Source organism: Kockovaella imperatae (genome assembly GCF_002102565.1).
Source record: "Kockovaella imperatae strain NRRL Y-17943 chromosome Unknown BD324scaffold_19, whole genome shotgun sequence".
Taxonomy (NCBI): Eukaryota; Fungi; Basidiomycota; class Tremellomycetes; order Tremellales; family Cuniculitremaceae; genus Kockovaella; species Kockovaella imperatae.
Window position 1 is genome coordinate 11618 of NW_019028959.1, and position 12264 is coordinate 23881.

At 52.1% G+C, this 12264-nt stretch overlaps 5 protein-coding genes across 5 annotated transcripts; 2 read left to right on the forward strand and 3 right to left on the reverse strand.

Annotated features, from left to right (window-relative positions):
* The first annotated feature begins 43 nt into the window (after positions 1–43).
* Positions 44–1454, forward strand: BD324DRAFT_595531 (hypothetical protein). Its single transcript, XM_022013848.1, has 3 exons — positions 44–451; positions 513–631; positions 696–1454. Exons 1-3 carry the CDS (start codon positions 342–344, stop codon positions 1328–1330), a joined length of 864 nt encoding a protein of 287 aa, XP_021867869.1. The 5' UTR covers positions 44–341; the 3' UTR covers positions 1331–1454.
* BD324DRAFT_639261 (actin interacting protein 3-domain-containing protein) lies at positions 1455–5337 on the reverse strand. Its single transcript, XM_022017211.1, has 5 exons — positions 5004–5337; positions 4833–4934; positions 4709–4788; positions 2959–4658; positions 1455–2907 (listed from the first exon to the last, which is right to left on the reverse strand). The coding sequence occupies exons 1-5, from the start codon at positions 5184–5186 to the stop codon at positions 1673–1675; spliced, it is 3300 nt and encodes a 1099-aa protein (XP_021867870.1). The 5' UTR covers positions 5187–5337; the 3' UTR covers positions 1455–1672.
* Positions 5338–5473: 136 nt separating this feature from the next.
* On the forward strand, positions 5474–6850 carry BD324DRAFT_654010 (hypothetical protein; the record flags this gene model as incomplete). The annotated part of the gene is made up of 3 exons (XM_022018737.1): positions 5474–5584; positions 5629–5948; positions 6001–6850. The coding sequence occupies 3 exons, from the start codon at positions 5474–5476 to the stop codon at positions 6848–6850; spliced, it is 1281 nt and encodes a 426-aa protein (XP_021867871.1).
* Positions 6851–6913: 63 nt separating this feature from the next.
* Positions 6914–11391, reverse strand: BD324DRAFT_214439 (muts domain V-domain-containing protein). Its single transcript, XM_022012194.1, has 20 exons — positions 11171–11391; positions 11039–11119; positions 10440–10990; positions 10291–10388; positions 10008–10242; positions 9793–9954; positions 9393–9752; positions 9271–9343; positions 9157–9220; positions 9032–9116; positions 8919–8981; positions 8719–8869; positions 8543–8666; positions 8369–8492; positions 8167–8318; positions 7762–8114; positions 7626–7721; positions 7479–7576; positions 7283–7430; positions 6914–7234 (listed from the first exon to the last, which is right to left on the reverse strand). Exons 1-20 carry the CDS (start codon positions 11199–11201, stop codon positions 6978–6980), a joined length of 3306 nt encoding a protein of 1101 aa, XP_021867872.1. The 5' UTR covers positions 11202–11391; the 3' UTR covers positions 6914–6977.
* On the reverse strand, positions 11119–12116 carry BD324DRAFT_214492 (hypothetical protein). The gene is made up of 4 exons (XM_022012195.1): positions 12016–12116; positions 11842–11974; positions 11171–11789; position 11119 (listed from the first exon to the last, which is right to left on the reverse strand). The coding sequence occupies exons 2-3, from the start codon at positions 11874–11876 to the stop codon at positions 11327–11329; spliced, it is 498 nt and encodes a 165-aa protein (XP_021867873.1). The 5' UTR covers positions 11877–11974; positions 12016–12116; the 3' UTR covers position 11119; positions 11171–11326.
* Between the last annotated feature and the right edge of the window lie 148 nt (positions 12117–12264).

Below are 12264 nucleotides of genomic sequence, written 5' to 3' on the forward strand. Positions count from 1 at the left end.
GTGGCGAGGACGCGTTGCTACTACTGTGGATACGTGAGTCATTGTTCACTACCTCTTGGATCGTTCATATCATAAACCTTGACTGCAATCCGACATCACTGCTGAGCAGAACACAGCGCCTAGCAATCGTACTCTGGGTCTTCTTTCTTATTAAACTGTCGTCGATTCCTCATTGTTGAACTACCCGCTAGCACACGACTCGGCACCCGACTCACGGATCACCACCTTCCTTACCTTCGACCTAAAGCTCGCATCGCATTCGACGCACTCCCTCCCAGCGATCATCCTCAGTTTCTTGTCTCCGATAACATTCACTTCTCGACTATATTCTACGCTGCATAATGTCCATATCGTTACCCAATGGCACGCTCCTCGCCGCTCCATCCTCTTCTCAAGCGCAAGTATCTGCCGCGGTCACAAGGATACTGCACCTCTCCAATTTCAGCCCCGAGTGAGTGCATGGGAGCGTCCTTCCGTCTGTTCTCCGGCACCAAGCTGACAACCCTGATAAGACTCAAAACTCGAGACATACAAGTGATATTCAAAGACTGGGAGAACGAGAAAGGAGGTTTTCGGATCAAGTGGCTAGACGATGTCAATGCCTTGGTAGTCTTTTTTGACGCTGGTATAGGTGAGTGATGGATCCTCAGAGGGGTCAAAATGGCTTGAAGTACTGTTCTGACCTCTGCACTCAGCCAAGCGCGCCTATCTTCACCTCTTGCTATACACACCACCTACCTTTCCTCCGCCCGCCAGTATTCGACCATACGATAGACCCGACGCAGGGCAAATCATTGCCTCGCTCGCCGCTCGCACAATGGGTCATCGATCCGGCATCTCCACAGCCAGCGCAATGAATGGCTCAATCTCCATACCTTCCGCCGATGGATCCTCACACCAAAGGACAGGCTCCTCCATGGCCTTGAACGGATTCACGATGCCTTTGAAAGGCACAAATTCTCGCGCAACAGGTCGTATGGGACATAGCCGAACAGGATCAGCCTCATCCTCTTGGGCTCGCGGGGGTGGGCCCGGCGCCCTAAACTTCACTATGCCATCTACCAACGCACCTCGTCTGCCGACTCACTCGGAAGGCACGACGCCAAGAGAAGGCATCAGTAGGCCATCCAGTACGAACAATGAGGGTAGCGATGGAGTTCATGTTCTCGAGAACTCGTATAATCGACCAGCCGCTAGAATTTCACCTGGCACCACTTCCAATCTGAGCAATCCATTCGATGCGTATGGACAGAGACGAGGCAGCATCACCGCGGACAGGGCCATGAGGCAAGTCGAGATGGCCCTTGCCAGCGTCGAGGCTCAGGGCTAGATCTCATACCCGATGTTTTCTTTGAGCCCCAGCGCTTGATGTACATGTGTAATAGGAGTCTTTTGTACCTGTCCAGCTCACGATCAAAACATACACTCTGTACATGTCAACACCATTGATGAATCATCCATCATGCAATGTCACCTAACTCTACCTCGTGGTTTGAACGATTTTGACCACGGACTCTCAACGTCATCCGTTGCATGCCCAAGGCGATGGGTGAAAAAGAGCTGTGGCGAGCCCGAACGCTTCTGCACAGAAGACCGAGGGTTGCCACCAGCGCTTTCTTTCTCTCATTGATTGACTACCTAGCCCAACCCAACGCTTTCTGATCCTGCACGATCATTCGCCTTTATGCTCCTCACGGATGGACTGACCGGTCAGTTGAGGCGAGAGCGGATTTACGGATTTCCCCGCAATTTGCGGACTGAGCAGTCCTCCCGTCGGACTATTCTGACCTCCGGTTCCACTGCCATTTGGCGGCGTCTCTCCCGTCAACATCCGCTTCAACATCTGATCCTGTCTCCTCTGTGTCTTTCTTTCTGTCTCCTCTGTCCCACCCGTTTTGCGGAGCTTCCTACCCTTGACGAATCCAGTAAGCTCTTGTTCAAACTCGTCCGTTTTGTTTGCTCTCTCCTTCTCCCTAGCCTTCTGTTGAGCCTCAATGGCTTTAAGCCTTTGGTTTGGATCCGACTCTTTCGTTCTAATCTCCATCAACAGGTTGGGTATCCCGCCATCAGGATCTGGGGTTGGTGGTCGGAACCCGCGAGATGGGTTGCGACCAGCTGAAGCTGCCCGTTGATTCACAAAGTCTTGTAAATTCTGGAGCATATTCTCTGCATCCTGAATGTCATTCTTGAGGTCCACAGTGAGCTTGCTTTGATGCGGCAGAAGGCGTTGCTCATCCATGACTCGGGAAAGTTCTTGATGCCACGTAGCTCGCCATGTCGGCTCGACGGTAGATACCTCCTTGGCAAACGAGTCGACCAATTCGTGAGCCTTCTGAAGGTCTGCGCGAATAGTAGCCATGCGTTGCGAGGATGGCGTGACGAAGCGACGGAACGCATCCTCTCTTGCCGAATCGATCGTGTCCGAAATCTCCTCCACCGCTTGGATGGTATCTGCGCACAGTGATTCTAACTTCGTCTTCGAATTGTCCAAGAGAGCTCTGCTGCCGCCCATCTTTGTCTTGACCAGATCGCGCATACTCGAGTTCTCTTTGCGCAGCTTGGACAGAGCTTCCTTGGACTCGGTGATGAAGTCCACATGAATCTGTCGAAGGACAGCGAGATCTTGACGTAGGCTCGAAATTTCATCTTGGTGAGCCTGGAGCTCGGCAGTACGTTCCGGTCCATTAATGGCGGGAACAGGAGAGACTGGTCGACGCGGCTCTGGAGAACGCGCAGCTGCGAAAGGCATGGCTCGGGGCGTGTGAGCAGACGGCGAAAGGGCTAGGAGGGCCGGATTCGGCACAGCAGACATTCTGCGTTGCTGATCCACAGACTTTTTCATCTCCTTGATTTCCTGCATCAGGTTGGCAAAAGTGACGTCGAAATGCTGCTTGACTTGATCCAGCGCTGATTCGCCCAGGTGAGCACGACGTTCGCGAGATATATACACCTGCTCACGTTCGATGTTCAGACTCAAAAGGCATCCTTCTTTCAGATCATCGATATCCTCCAGCTCATATTGCACTCCTGTCTGGCTATCTCTCAGGTACACATCTGGAAAATCCTCCATTCCTGGATCGTATTCAAATTTCTCCATGAATAGCAATCGAAGGGCGGACAGTGATACCGGCAGATCGAGGACAACCTTCTTGACTTGCCTGCCAACTTGAAGGAAGACGGTCAAGCTGTCAGGCGAGGGCTTTGGTGTGGCTGTTGGCTCAAAAACGCGAGGAGTGAGCTGAGGGCTTGGATCAAAGCTCGGGTCCGGGGTCCTGAAAGATCTGATAGATCCCTCCTGATCTGATGGAGACAGGTCTAAGGAGCCAGACATTGGACTGATTGAGTGATGTGAAGAAGCGCTCGAGGGATCAAGCTTGTCAACACTGTTGGATGAAGGAGTCTTTCCGCCCTCGCTGTACGCCGATTGGAGCGTTCTGGAAGCTGCAGACTCAGAAAGTGACGGCATGGGAGGAGGCTTATCCATTCTTCTTGGTGGACGCTGCTGGGGACTGCCAAGCATCGAAGATTTTTTTTGGGTGGGAGATCCAGGTAGCTTGTTGAAAGTGTAAGAGGAAAAGCGTTTGGATGCCCTTCTTTCCAGGGCATCTGACCGGGACAGTGCTGCAAGTGTCGCTCGAGACTCTGGTGGCACATCTGCAAGCTGAGGGGCGGGCTCCAGAGATGGCGCATCGGACAGATGAAGGGCCGAGGAAGGGAAGTTAAGTGTGGGTAGTGATGGAGGCAGAGACGGCTGAGTAGGTAGGGCTGATGATGGCGGTGGTGGTGGCGGCGGCGGGGCTGGCGCTGCTTCTCCAGCTTCACTCAAAGAGCTCATCCTCTTCTTTGGACTTTGCCTCGCTGGAGATCGGATAGGAGAAGCATTCGTGATATCTGAATCGGCAGAGAATCGGGATATCGCCCGAGGGTTTCCCATGCTATCCCGAGAGAATCGCTCAGGACGCGGAGGCGGAGTAGCCTTTGGCGGCGGTGTAGGTCCAGAACGCGGGGGAAGACTCTTGAGAGTATCCGGGGGCGGCGTAGAGACGGGGACAGGATTGTCACTTAGTTGATGGCGAATAAGCCCATCGGCCATAGTGTTGTTTGGGATCGAGGAATGAGTCGTCTTGACTGGAGACGGGTTCGGGGAGATACTACGCGTAGGGGGCTGACCTCCCTCTGGCGCACGCATTCGTGGCGGACGAAAAGCATCCGGAGGTGCAGGTCTCGTCTGAGGTACAGGTCTAGGTCGATCAGCTAGAGTCTTGCCAGCTGGTAGAGGCGATGTAATGGATGCTGGACTGGCTGATCCTTGCGACAACGATGCAGAGGTGTTAGACCGGGCTGAAAGTCGAGCTTCTGCCGATTCAGCCCTCGGTATTGGTCTGGCTAACTGCTGGGCAGACGTGCTTGAAGGTGGAGGTAGAGGTGGTGCCTGTTGAGCGAGGACCTGTCGTCGGACTGAAGGGACACTGTCACCTCCACCTCTCTCACTTGCCAAGCGCTTATAAACGGCTTGCTTCTGCTTCAAGCCATTCAAGAGACCGTAGATGATGTTCCTGACCTGAGGGAGATGAAGATTGAGCGTCTCCGAACATGGCTCCTCGTTCAGGCACGCCTCGAGGCAATGACGGAGGTCGGTGGGTATGGAGTCGAGCTCGCTGGTCGAGAAGTCAGCTCAAGTGCCTCATTTGAGACCAAATCTACTAACAGCGTGGATATGCCTGCATCTTGGAAAGCTGAGAGACATAGCTCAAATTGATTCCCCAATCTGACATAGATATCACTGACCTTAAAAGGGAGAGATCAGCTTGTGGAGGCTCTTTGAAACTCACTCCTTCCTCATCCAAGGATCCTTGTGACCAAGACTCCAGGCCTTGGAGCATGTGTTTTGTAGTGACCAATAGACGCGTGATATTGGAGTCAAGAGTACCGCCCTGAACGTTGTTCATTCTGTCAGTGTTCTGCACACTGGTATCTTTCCAGGCTCGGGAAGCTCAGCTCACAGGTGTTCGGCTGGACGAGCTGACGCTTCGAGCGCCTTGCGATGGTCCAGGATTCGGGGTAGTCATATTGTTGCCTCGTCTCTCACTGGTCGATGATGAGGCCAGGCTTGTATCTGCGTTGACGCTGCTGTAGGACGAAGATCCAGGCAGAGGTGTCGGGTAGGAAATGTTGGGTCGTGACATGATCGTGAAATGCTCGTACGGTCTGGACTACGGTCGTGAAACCCTCTCTGGGTCCCTCACAGGGACAAATGACCTCGCGTCTTGCGTCCTCGTGTCAGCAGTCGCGTCCACAGACGACGAGAAGATGGTAAATGATCACACGAGATTGAACTTTCATTACAGTATAGACGAGTCTGTGCGGGGTCTCCGCAAATGTCTAAAAAGTTGGTAAAGAACGGATGAAATGCCAGATGCCGAACGACAAGACCATCAACAGTAAAGAGTAGCGAGGATCGTGGACGAGCATTATGGGACCTGCTAGCGCGATTCAGAAGGATGTTCACCTCAATACGGCCCCTGGAAGTTCAGAGGATCAGCTCAAACTTGACCCATATCGTCCGATCGCCTCGACCCTTCAAGTGAGCCTTGTGTCCCGCAAAGGAGGCCCACTGACATCCTGCAGAGAAGCTTACAGCGTTTTCTCCCCGATGATTCAAGCTTGAGAACTCAATCATCTCTACCTATTCTCATGAATCTTGATGCTTCATCCTACGCCTCGCGCGTGTCCGGCAAGACGCTGATCCTGGATCCTCATCAAGCTTCTTCCAGCAGCAGTGAGCTTGTAAGCGGCAAGAAGAGGAATAGGGGGGATCCAGATGCGAAAGGCAAGGCAAGGGCAGAGCATGAGAGCCGGGCAGAGACTATGACAGACTTGGGTCTTGATGGTTTCAGAAAGGTCAAAACACGCCTTGGCGGAGGAGTAAAGAGAGGGATGAAAATGGAGTGAGCATATCAAGGAGCCCTCAGGCTGTGCCATTGCTCATCAATTGTTCAGCTACAACGCTCTGTTGCCACTTCATTACCTCCATACGCTATACCTTATCCAACTTTTCGCTCTGCTACCTGTACCGCGAAATCTGGTTCCTTATACGTCCACCTCGACTCAAGGCCGTTCTCGCCAAACACCTCGACTCCCAGAAGGTATGACAAACGACGGTATCACCACACTCCTGTCAAAGGCAGAGTTTACAGGGATGGAAATGTCTATCGTGTCCTCGAGGAATTCATCGCTCGTTGGCCTCAAGGGTATCGTGGTAGAAGAAACGGCCATGACGTTTGCCCTGGTAGCACCAGATTCAAAAGTCAGAATCATACCAAAAGAAGGGACATTGTTCCGCGTACATTTTCCAGCGTACGCTCCGGAGTCGTCTGGGATCGTTCCACCTCCGCCAGCTCAGACCGAGTCCAGTATCAGACGTCAAAACAAAATCAACGATCAGACTGCAGCCAATTTGGAAGCCGAGCGTCTGAATGATGGCACCTTTCATACCCTCTCACAGCATCTGGCGATATGTCCAAGAATACAGATCGACATTCTCGGTTCTTCTTTCCTATACCGATCTGCTGAGAGAGCTGGTCGCAAGTTCAGGCCGGCGCAAGGTCGTGGCGGAGGCAGCGGGTGGGGAGAAAATTGGGTCAAAGCAGAATGGAGCGAGGTCCTTCAGGCTATGGAGCAGGCTAGTAAGGGTGCTCGACAAGGCACTACGGAAACGCTTGTATCGAACGAGTGTGAGATGGACGTCGCGAGCGGAGAGAAAGGGGTCGGCGCGACTGGTAGGAAGAAGCGCAACAAGAGCAGACGGAAAGATCCGCCCGCAGGTGGCTCTCATCAAGTGCATTTTTAGAACTGCGAAGGAGGTGATCATGACCAATGCATATATGCCAAATGTATCGCTCTCCTGATTGTTCATGTCGTCAATCGTGCCATAAAATTCGTGATGTTTCGTCATGCCTGTGCTATTTCCGACTCGCTCATATCTCCACAATCTTATCACTCGCCGCTCTTACCATATCCATCTCAAATTGAGCCTGCTCGGCGTTTCCGGTCTGTGTCTCGCTGTCATTCAATGCGAGCTTGATCAACCATGCGATGTCGGATCGAGCTTCGACAGACAAAGAAGATTGACGTCTCGTTGCCAATTTCGCCTTGAAAGCTTCGAAGAACTCAGCAGAGACCTGGTCCGCGCGAGAGACGACAGCCGAAGGCACGCCAGCCATTGTGGCAACATCTGAAATCGACTTTAGTTGGTCCGTCTGCCGATCAGCGGTGAACTCACGGGTTCCATGTGATGATTCCGCTACCCCAGGCACTAATTTGTACAAGAAAACAACTTGATGTTGCTCGTCATCGACGTGAGTCTTCATGTGCATCCTGCGGATGTTCGGATGGTAGGTGTAGTCGTCAGTCAAAGATCCGTAGTGCGTCTGAATGCGAGTGAGCCGTGCGAGTTGTTGAAAGATAGATGGACCTACCGCAAAGAAGCCCAGAGGCAGAGTATGCGTTGCGAGATGATGCAACACTGCTCCCGCGATCGCCATTCCGTCGAATGTAGAGGTTCCTCGACCAAGTTCTAGACGATATCAGCACACTTCAAGGACTCGTTTTGAGATTATGCGCACCGTCAAGTATCACGAATGATCTAGGACCAGCTTCCCGAAGGATCCGAGCGCATTCGTCCAGCTCTACTTTGAAAGTACTCGCGGCTGCGAACATGTCTAGATAGCTGTCAGATAGGCAAGCATTTAAGGCACTCACTGTCGTACGCTCCCATCCTAGTCTGTATCTTGTCGACTGGCGATAGGACGGCCTTGCTGGCCGGGACGTAACAGCCCATCTGGGCCATGATAATTCCAGCGGCTGTCATCCTCAGAAGAGTACTTTTTCCAGCCATATTTGGTCCCGTTAAGAGCGTCGTCCGAGGCACATTGCCCCCGAGCTGGACATTGTTAGGTATGAAGTCACTCCGGAGACACATGGAAGGGTGCCGCAGATCTTCGAAATCTATGAACGCGACTGGCGAGTCAACGAAGGTGGGTCGGCATTTTGGTTCGTCCATGTTATGAGATGCCCTTGCGAGGGAAATAAGACAATCGAGCTCTGCAAGCAGCCTGCGGGTACCATCAGGCTCAGAGACACTCCAGGATGCCTAATTGCACCCACTTGATAGCCTTGAGCCACAGGTCTCGATCCTGATCGAACTCAGCCATGAGCCGACCATAGAAGCCTTGTTTTGCAGTCGAGAGCTTCTCCTGAGCTTCAAGCAGTTCTCGAACCAATCTTTTCAGGTCTTCGGAATAATAGCGGGAGACTTTCTGATCACACCTTCAGTATCGGTGGGAAAAAGGAAACGGAGATTACACACCTGTGTACCGCTCTGCTTGATCCATCTGTCACTTGACATCTTGGTCGAGGAAGGAACTTCAAGCTGATAGATTTCCCTTCCGCCTTGAGCGCTGTGCCAGAACTTGATTGCATCAGAAGAGAGACTAAGCAAGATCATCAGCAAGTGGCCCACTCTCGGATCGAGTTCGCTCACCCTAAAGACCTCCGAGTCTTCTCTCTGAACTCTTCGAGGTCGGTCTTGATCGTGTCAATCTCATCTTGAGCAGCGCTGCAGTCTTCGTCGGCACGCTCCTGAGGTATGATCTCGAAAGTGGATTCTGGAGTAAGACTCAGCGGGGTTATCTTTATTGGCTAGGACATGCGACTCACTCTCGGTCTTCACAGTGTACTTTTTTTCAAGCTTCCTCACGTGCGGTCCAATGTCTGGGAAAGCACGCAATATACCATGAACAGTTCTGGCGTCCTGCGGTGTGATAGTGGTGGACAGCCGATCCATAGCTTCTTTGATGTTGCTGAAGGCCTGCAGAACGGCATAAGCAAAGATTCAGCCTGCTGTGGCCTAGACTGACAGCTACGACTTTGTCAAAATCTCGCTGCTTCAGTGCACCAGCATGAATCCTAGACACCATTCTCTGCAACATCCATGAGTCAATAGCACCATGGCATCAAGCTTGATTCTCACCTCGAGATCAGGCAATTTCTTCGCAAAGAGCGTGAAATCACCCATTACGCCTGGATTTGCGAGCAGCTCGTCCACTGCATCAAGCCTATGGGTGGGTCAGCAATGAGGACTTGCGTCAGTATCACCTGTCATTAATCATCTTAACATCACGCAATGGCGCGATGAGCCAGTGTCGGAATAAGCGTTTACCTGAGTCGAGATCTCAGCTTGGTCGCATCGAATGAAACGAAGTCACGAACCGAAGGGAGAGGAGCACTGCTGGAGCAACGCCAATAAAGTGCCCTCTTCGCCACCTTCATTATTCGTGAGAACCTGGAGTTATCTTAGCTGATGACCTTGCAGTCCTCCGGACTGGACTCACCTCCATGTGATTGAGTGTATGACCATCCAAGATCATGCTTTTCCCTTGACGAATTGGATCATACACGTTGAAGTTCTTCTGAGTGAGCAAGTCATTGCCCAGGTTCATCGTCTCGATGTAATACATCATGCCCCCGAATGCTTCCATCGCTAACGGGCGATGGCTCATGGCTTGAATGGCTTCCGGGAGGATGGGCTTGCCGCTGTTGTCTGGATCTGAGGCTAGCTGATAGGTTTCGGCCAATCGCCTCAATGTTTCGTCCCTGGTATAGAATTGATCGACGTTTTGAAAGGACTCCCACAGAGTCGAAGCGGGCAGAATGGCACGCAGTAGTCGTTGTGTATTGACGGAAAGGTTGCTCTGCGCGCCGTCAATCAAGCGAGCACGGCTTGGGACGCACCTTTGCATAAAGAAGCTCTTTTGGACGGATCTGGCGGAAGAGGGTTTCCAAGTTGGTATTGACGATGTCGTCTTCGAGATATGCCAAATCAAACACCCCCGTCGATGCGTCCAAGATGCAAACACCAAAGTTGCTGAGACCCGTGCTGGGATCTACAGACTCCTGGCGGTCATTGCGTGTCAGTGAGGCGTCAGTCATACAAGCGAGACTCGCACCTTCAGAGCGACGCAGTGATTCGATTCATCCGAAGCGAGATAAGCCCCATCCACGATGGTCCCGTTCGTGAAAACTTCGGATAGTTCACGTTGCACGATCTTGACGCCATCCAGGTGATGATTAGGTCCTCGAAGAAGATCCCTGCCGGTCACCTCTTTGCCCTTGACAGCTTTAGCGTTCGTTTCGGTGGATGCGGTTTTCTTGCTTGCGTCCTTCTGTGTCCGCATGTCCATTCTGGGTGATTGGTCAGCTTGACAGAGAAAACGATAACAACGCGCTCACCCAATGGCAGTCTCCTTCTGGTCGACCCTACCAACCTTGTACCCGGCGGCAAGGAATTTTGCAGCCCAAATCTCAAATTGCTGTTCTGGAACTCCGACCTGAGAGGAGCGATGTCTTAGTGGGCCATCAACATGTGAGTTCGTGCTCACCATCTTCATTTTGACCCGACTGGTCAGCTTGAGATCGAATTCTCTGTGCCCGATCTCCGCGTCGTTCTCGTAGAGCTCGTAAAAGTAACCCTTTTGAAAGAAAAGGACAGTGTCGTAGTACCATCTTTTGATCCACCAGAATTGCTTCTCAAACGGGGTCATGTCCTTGAAGTGATGCTCTTCGATCAGCAGGGTTCGTTTGTCGTAATCTGGGTCATCCTCGTATCGACCCTGTGCGTCTCGAGGCTTCTTCAAGAAGGGGAAAACTTCTCCACCTTCTTTTTTTGCGTCTTTATCCTCCTCCTTGCGCAACTCAGCCAATGTGAGGAACACGTCGGATCCGGCACGGGAGTCTGACCGATCAGACGCGGCTCGGGAACCGCCTTTGGAGCTAGAGGCAAATGGGCGAGGGGGTGGACGGGATAGGGATGTTGAGGGTTTTGGCGCTGATTTGGCAGGTTGAGCGAAGCCTTTCGATCGCTTGACCGATTTCGCAAGGGGAGGACCTGGAGAGTCGGACATGACGGAAGCTTCATACTCATCTGCAGCCTCTGCGGGGGCGTGTCAGATCTAAAGATTGAGGGGAACCGGGTACCCACCCATCATGACATCGTCATCTAGATCCAGCATGAAATCGTCCGAGTCCGAATCGTTTTGCAAGCTCTTCCGCTTCGCAGGCACTGATATGGCTCATGTCAGTCTACGCTGACCGGCTTTTCATGCGGACTCACGCTTGCTCTGTAATGGTTTCTGGGAGATCATGCCGACATCAGAGTCAGAATCTGATTCTGCGTAGACAACCTTGCGTTTGGCTCGGCGAGACTGTAAGGAGAGATGTCAGGTTGGTATCTTGCAACGGGAAATTGAAGGTGGAAATGAACGTAACATCAAGGTGGGATCTCAATTGGATACACCAGGCATATGATTAATCTGCGCACGGACCACCAGCTCACCAGTACAATTGGCGAATCCTCTCCACCGTGGTTCATCACAATGTCCTCCTTGACTGTTTCCTCTTTCTCTACCACGACAGACCTGCTCTTCCTAGCTTCGAGAGGTGGAGGGGTGAGATCATCCGAGAGATCATCGTCGTGATTCATCACATTTTTCAGTGGACTGGTAGATCTGACACGGGACCTGGCGATGACGGTAGATGGGGAGCTGCCGAGTGCGGAGGATGGTGTACGGAGAGCCGTAGACGCAGGAGAGGATGTCGAAGGACCTGCTGCGACAGGAGCTGATGCTGGGACCGGCACATCCTTGTTACTCAGAGGTCGAGCAGATGAGCTTGGAGCCGCTGGACCTGGCTTTGGTTTTCCGAAGAATCCTAGGAGAGTCGATTGTCTGGGTCTAGGATGTGGAATTCAGCACGTATCTCAGGAATATAGGTCTATCAGCTTACACCTTCGCAGGATCAGTCTGAGTCTTGCCCGCCATGATCTGTATCGTCTGTGTCCGCGCACCAGACTGATGACACGGTCTCTACAGGCTCCCTTCGCTCAAGATACTGAGAGACCTCATGGTCGACCACATGGCTTGATTTTGTAAATGACACGCTTCCTGAACCTCCACTTACGCGGTTCTTTCGTGTGTCTCTTTTGACAGGGGAACATTGCGACCGCCATCGACGTGTCTGGATGTGGCTTGTGTGTGAGTCGTGTCTCTTTCCCGCGGAATACATGGTAACTTTACTAATCAAGCTAATAGACGCGTTCCCTTTCTTATTACTAATCTGAGGAGTATGGTAATACACTCGTCATCGGCCGAAGTTTCATCACGTGATGTTTGCATCGAGACGCGTTTCTGAACATTAAGAAAGAAAAAA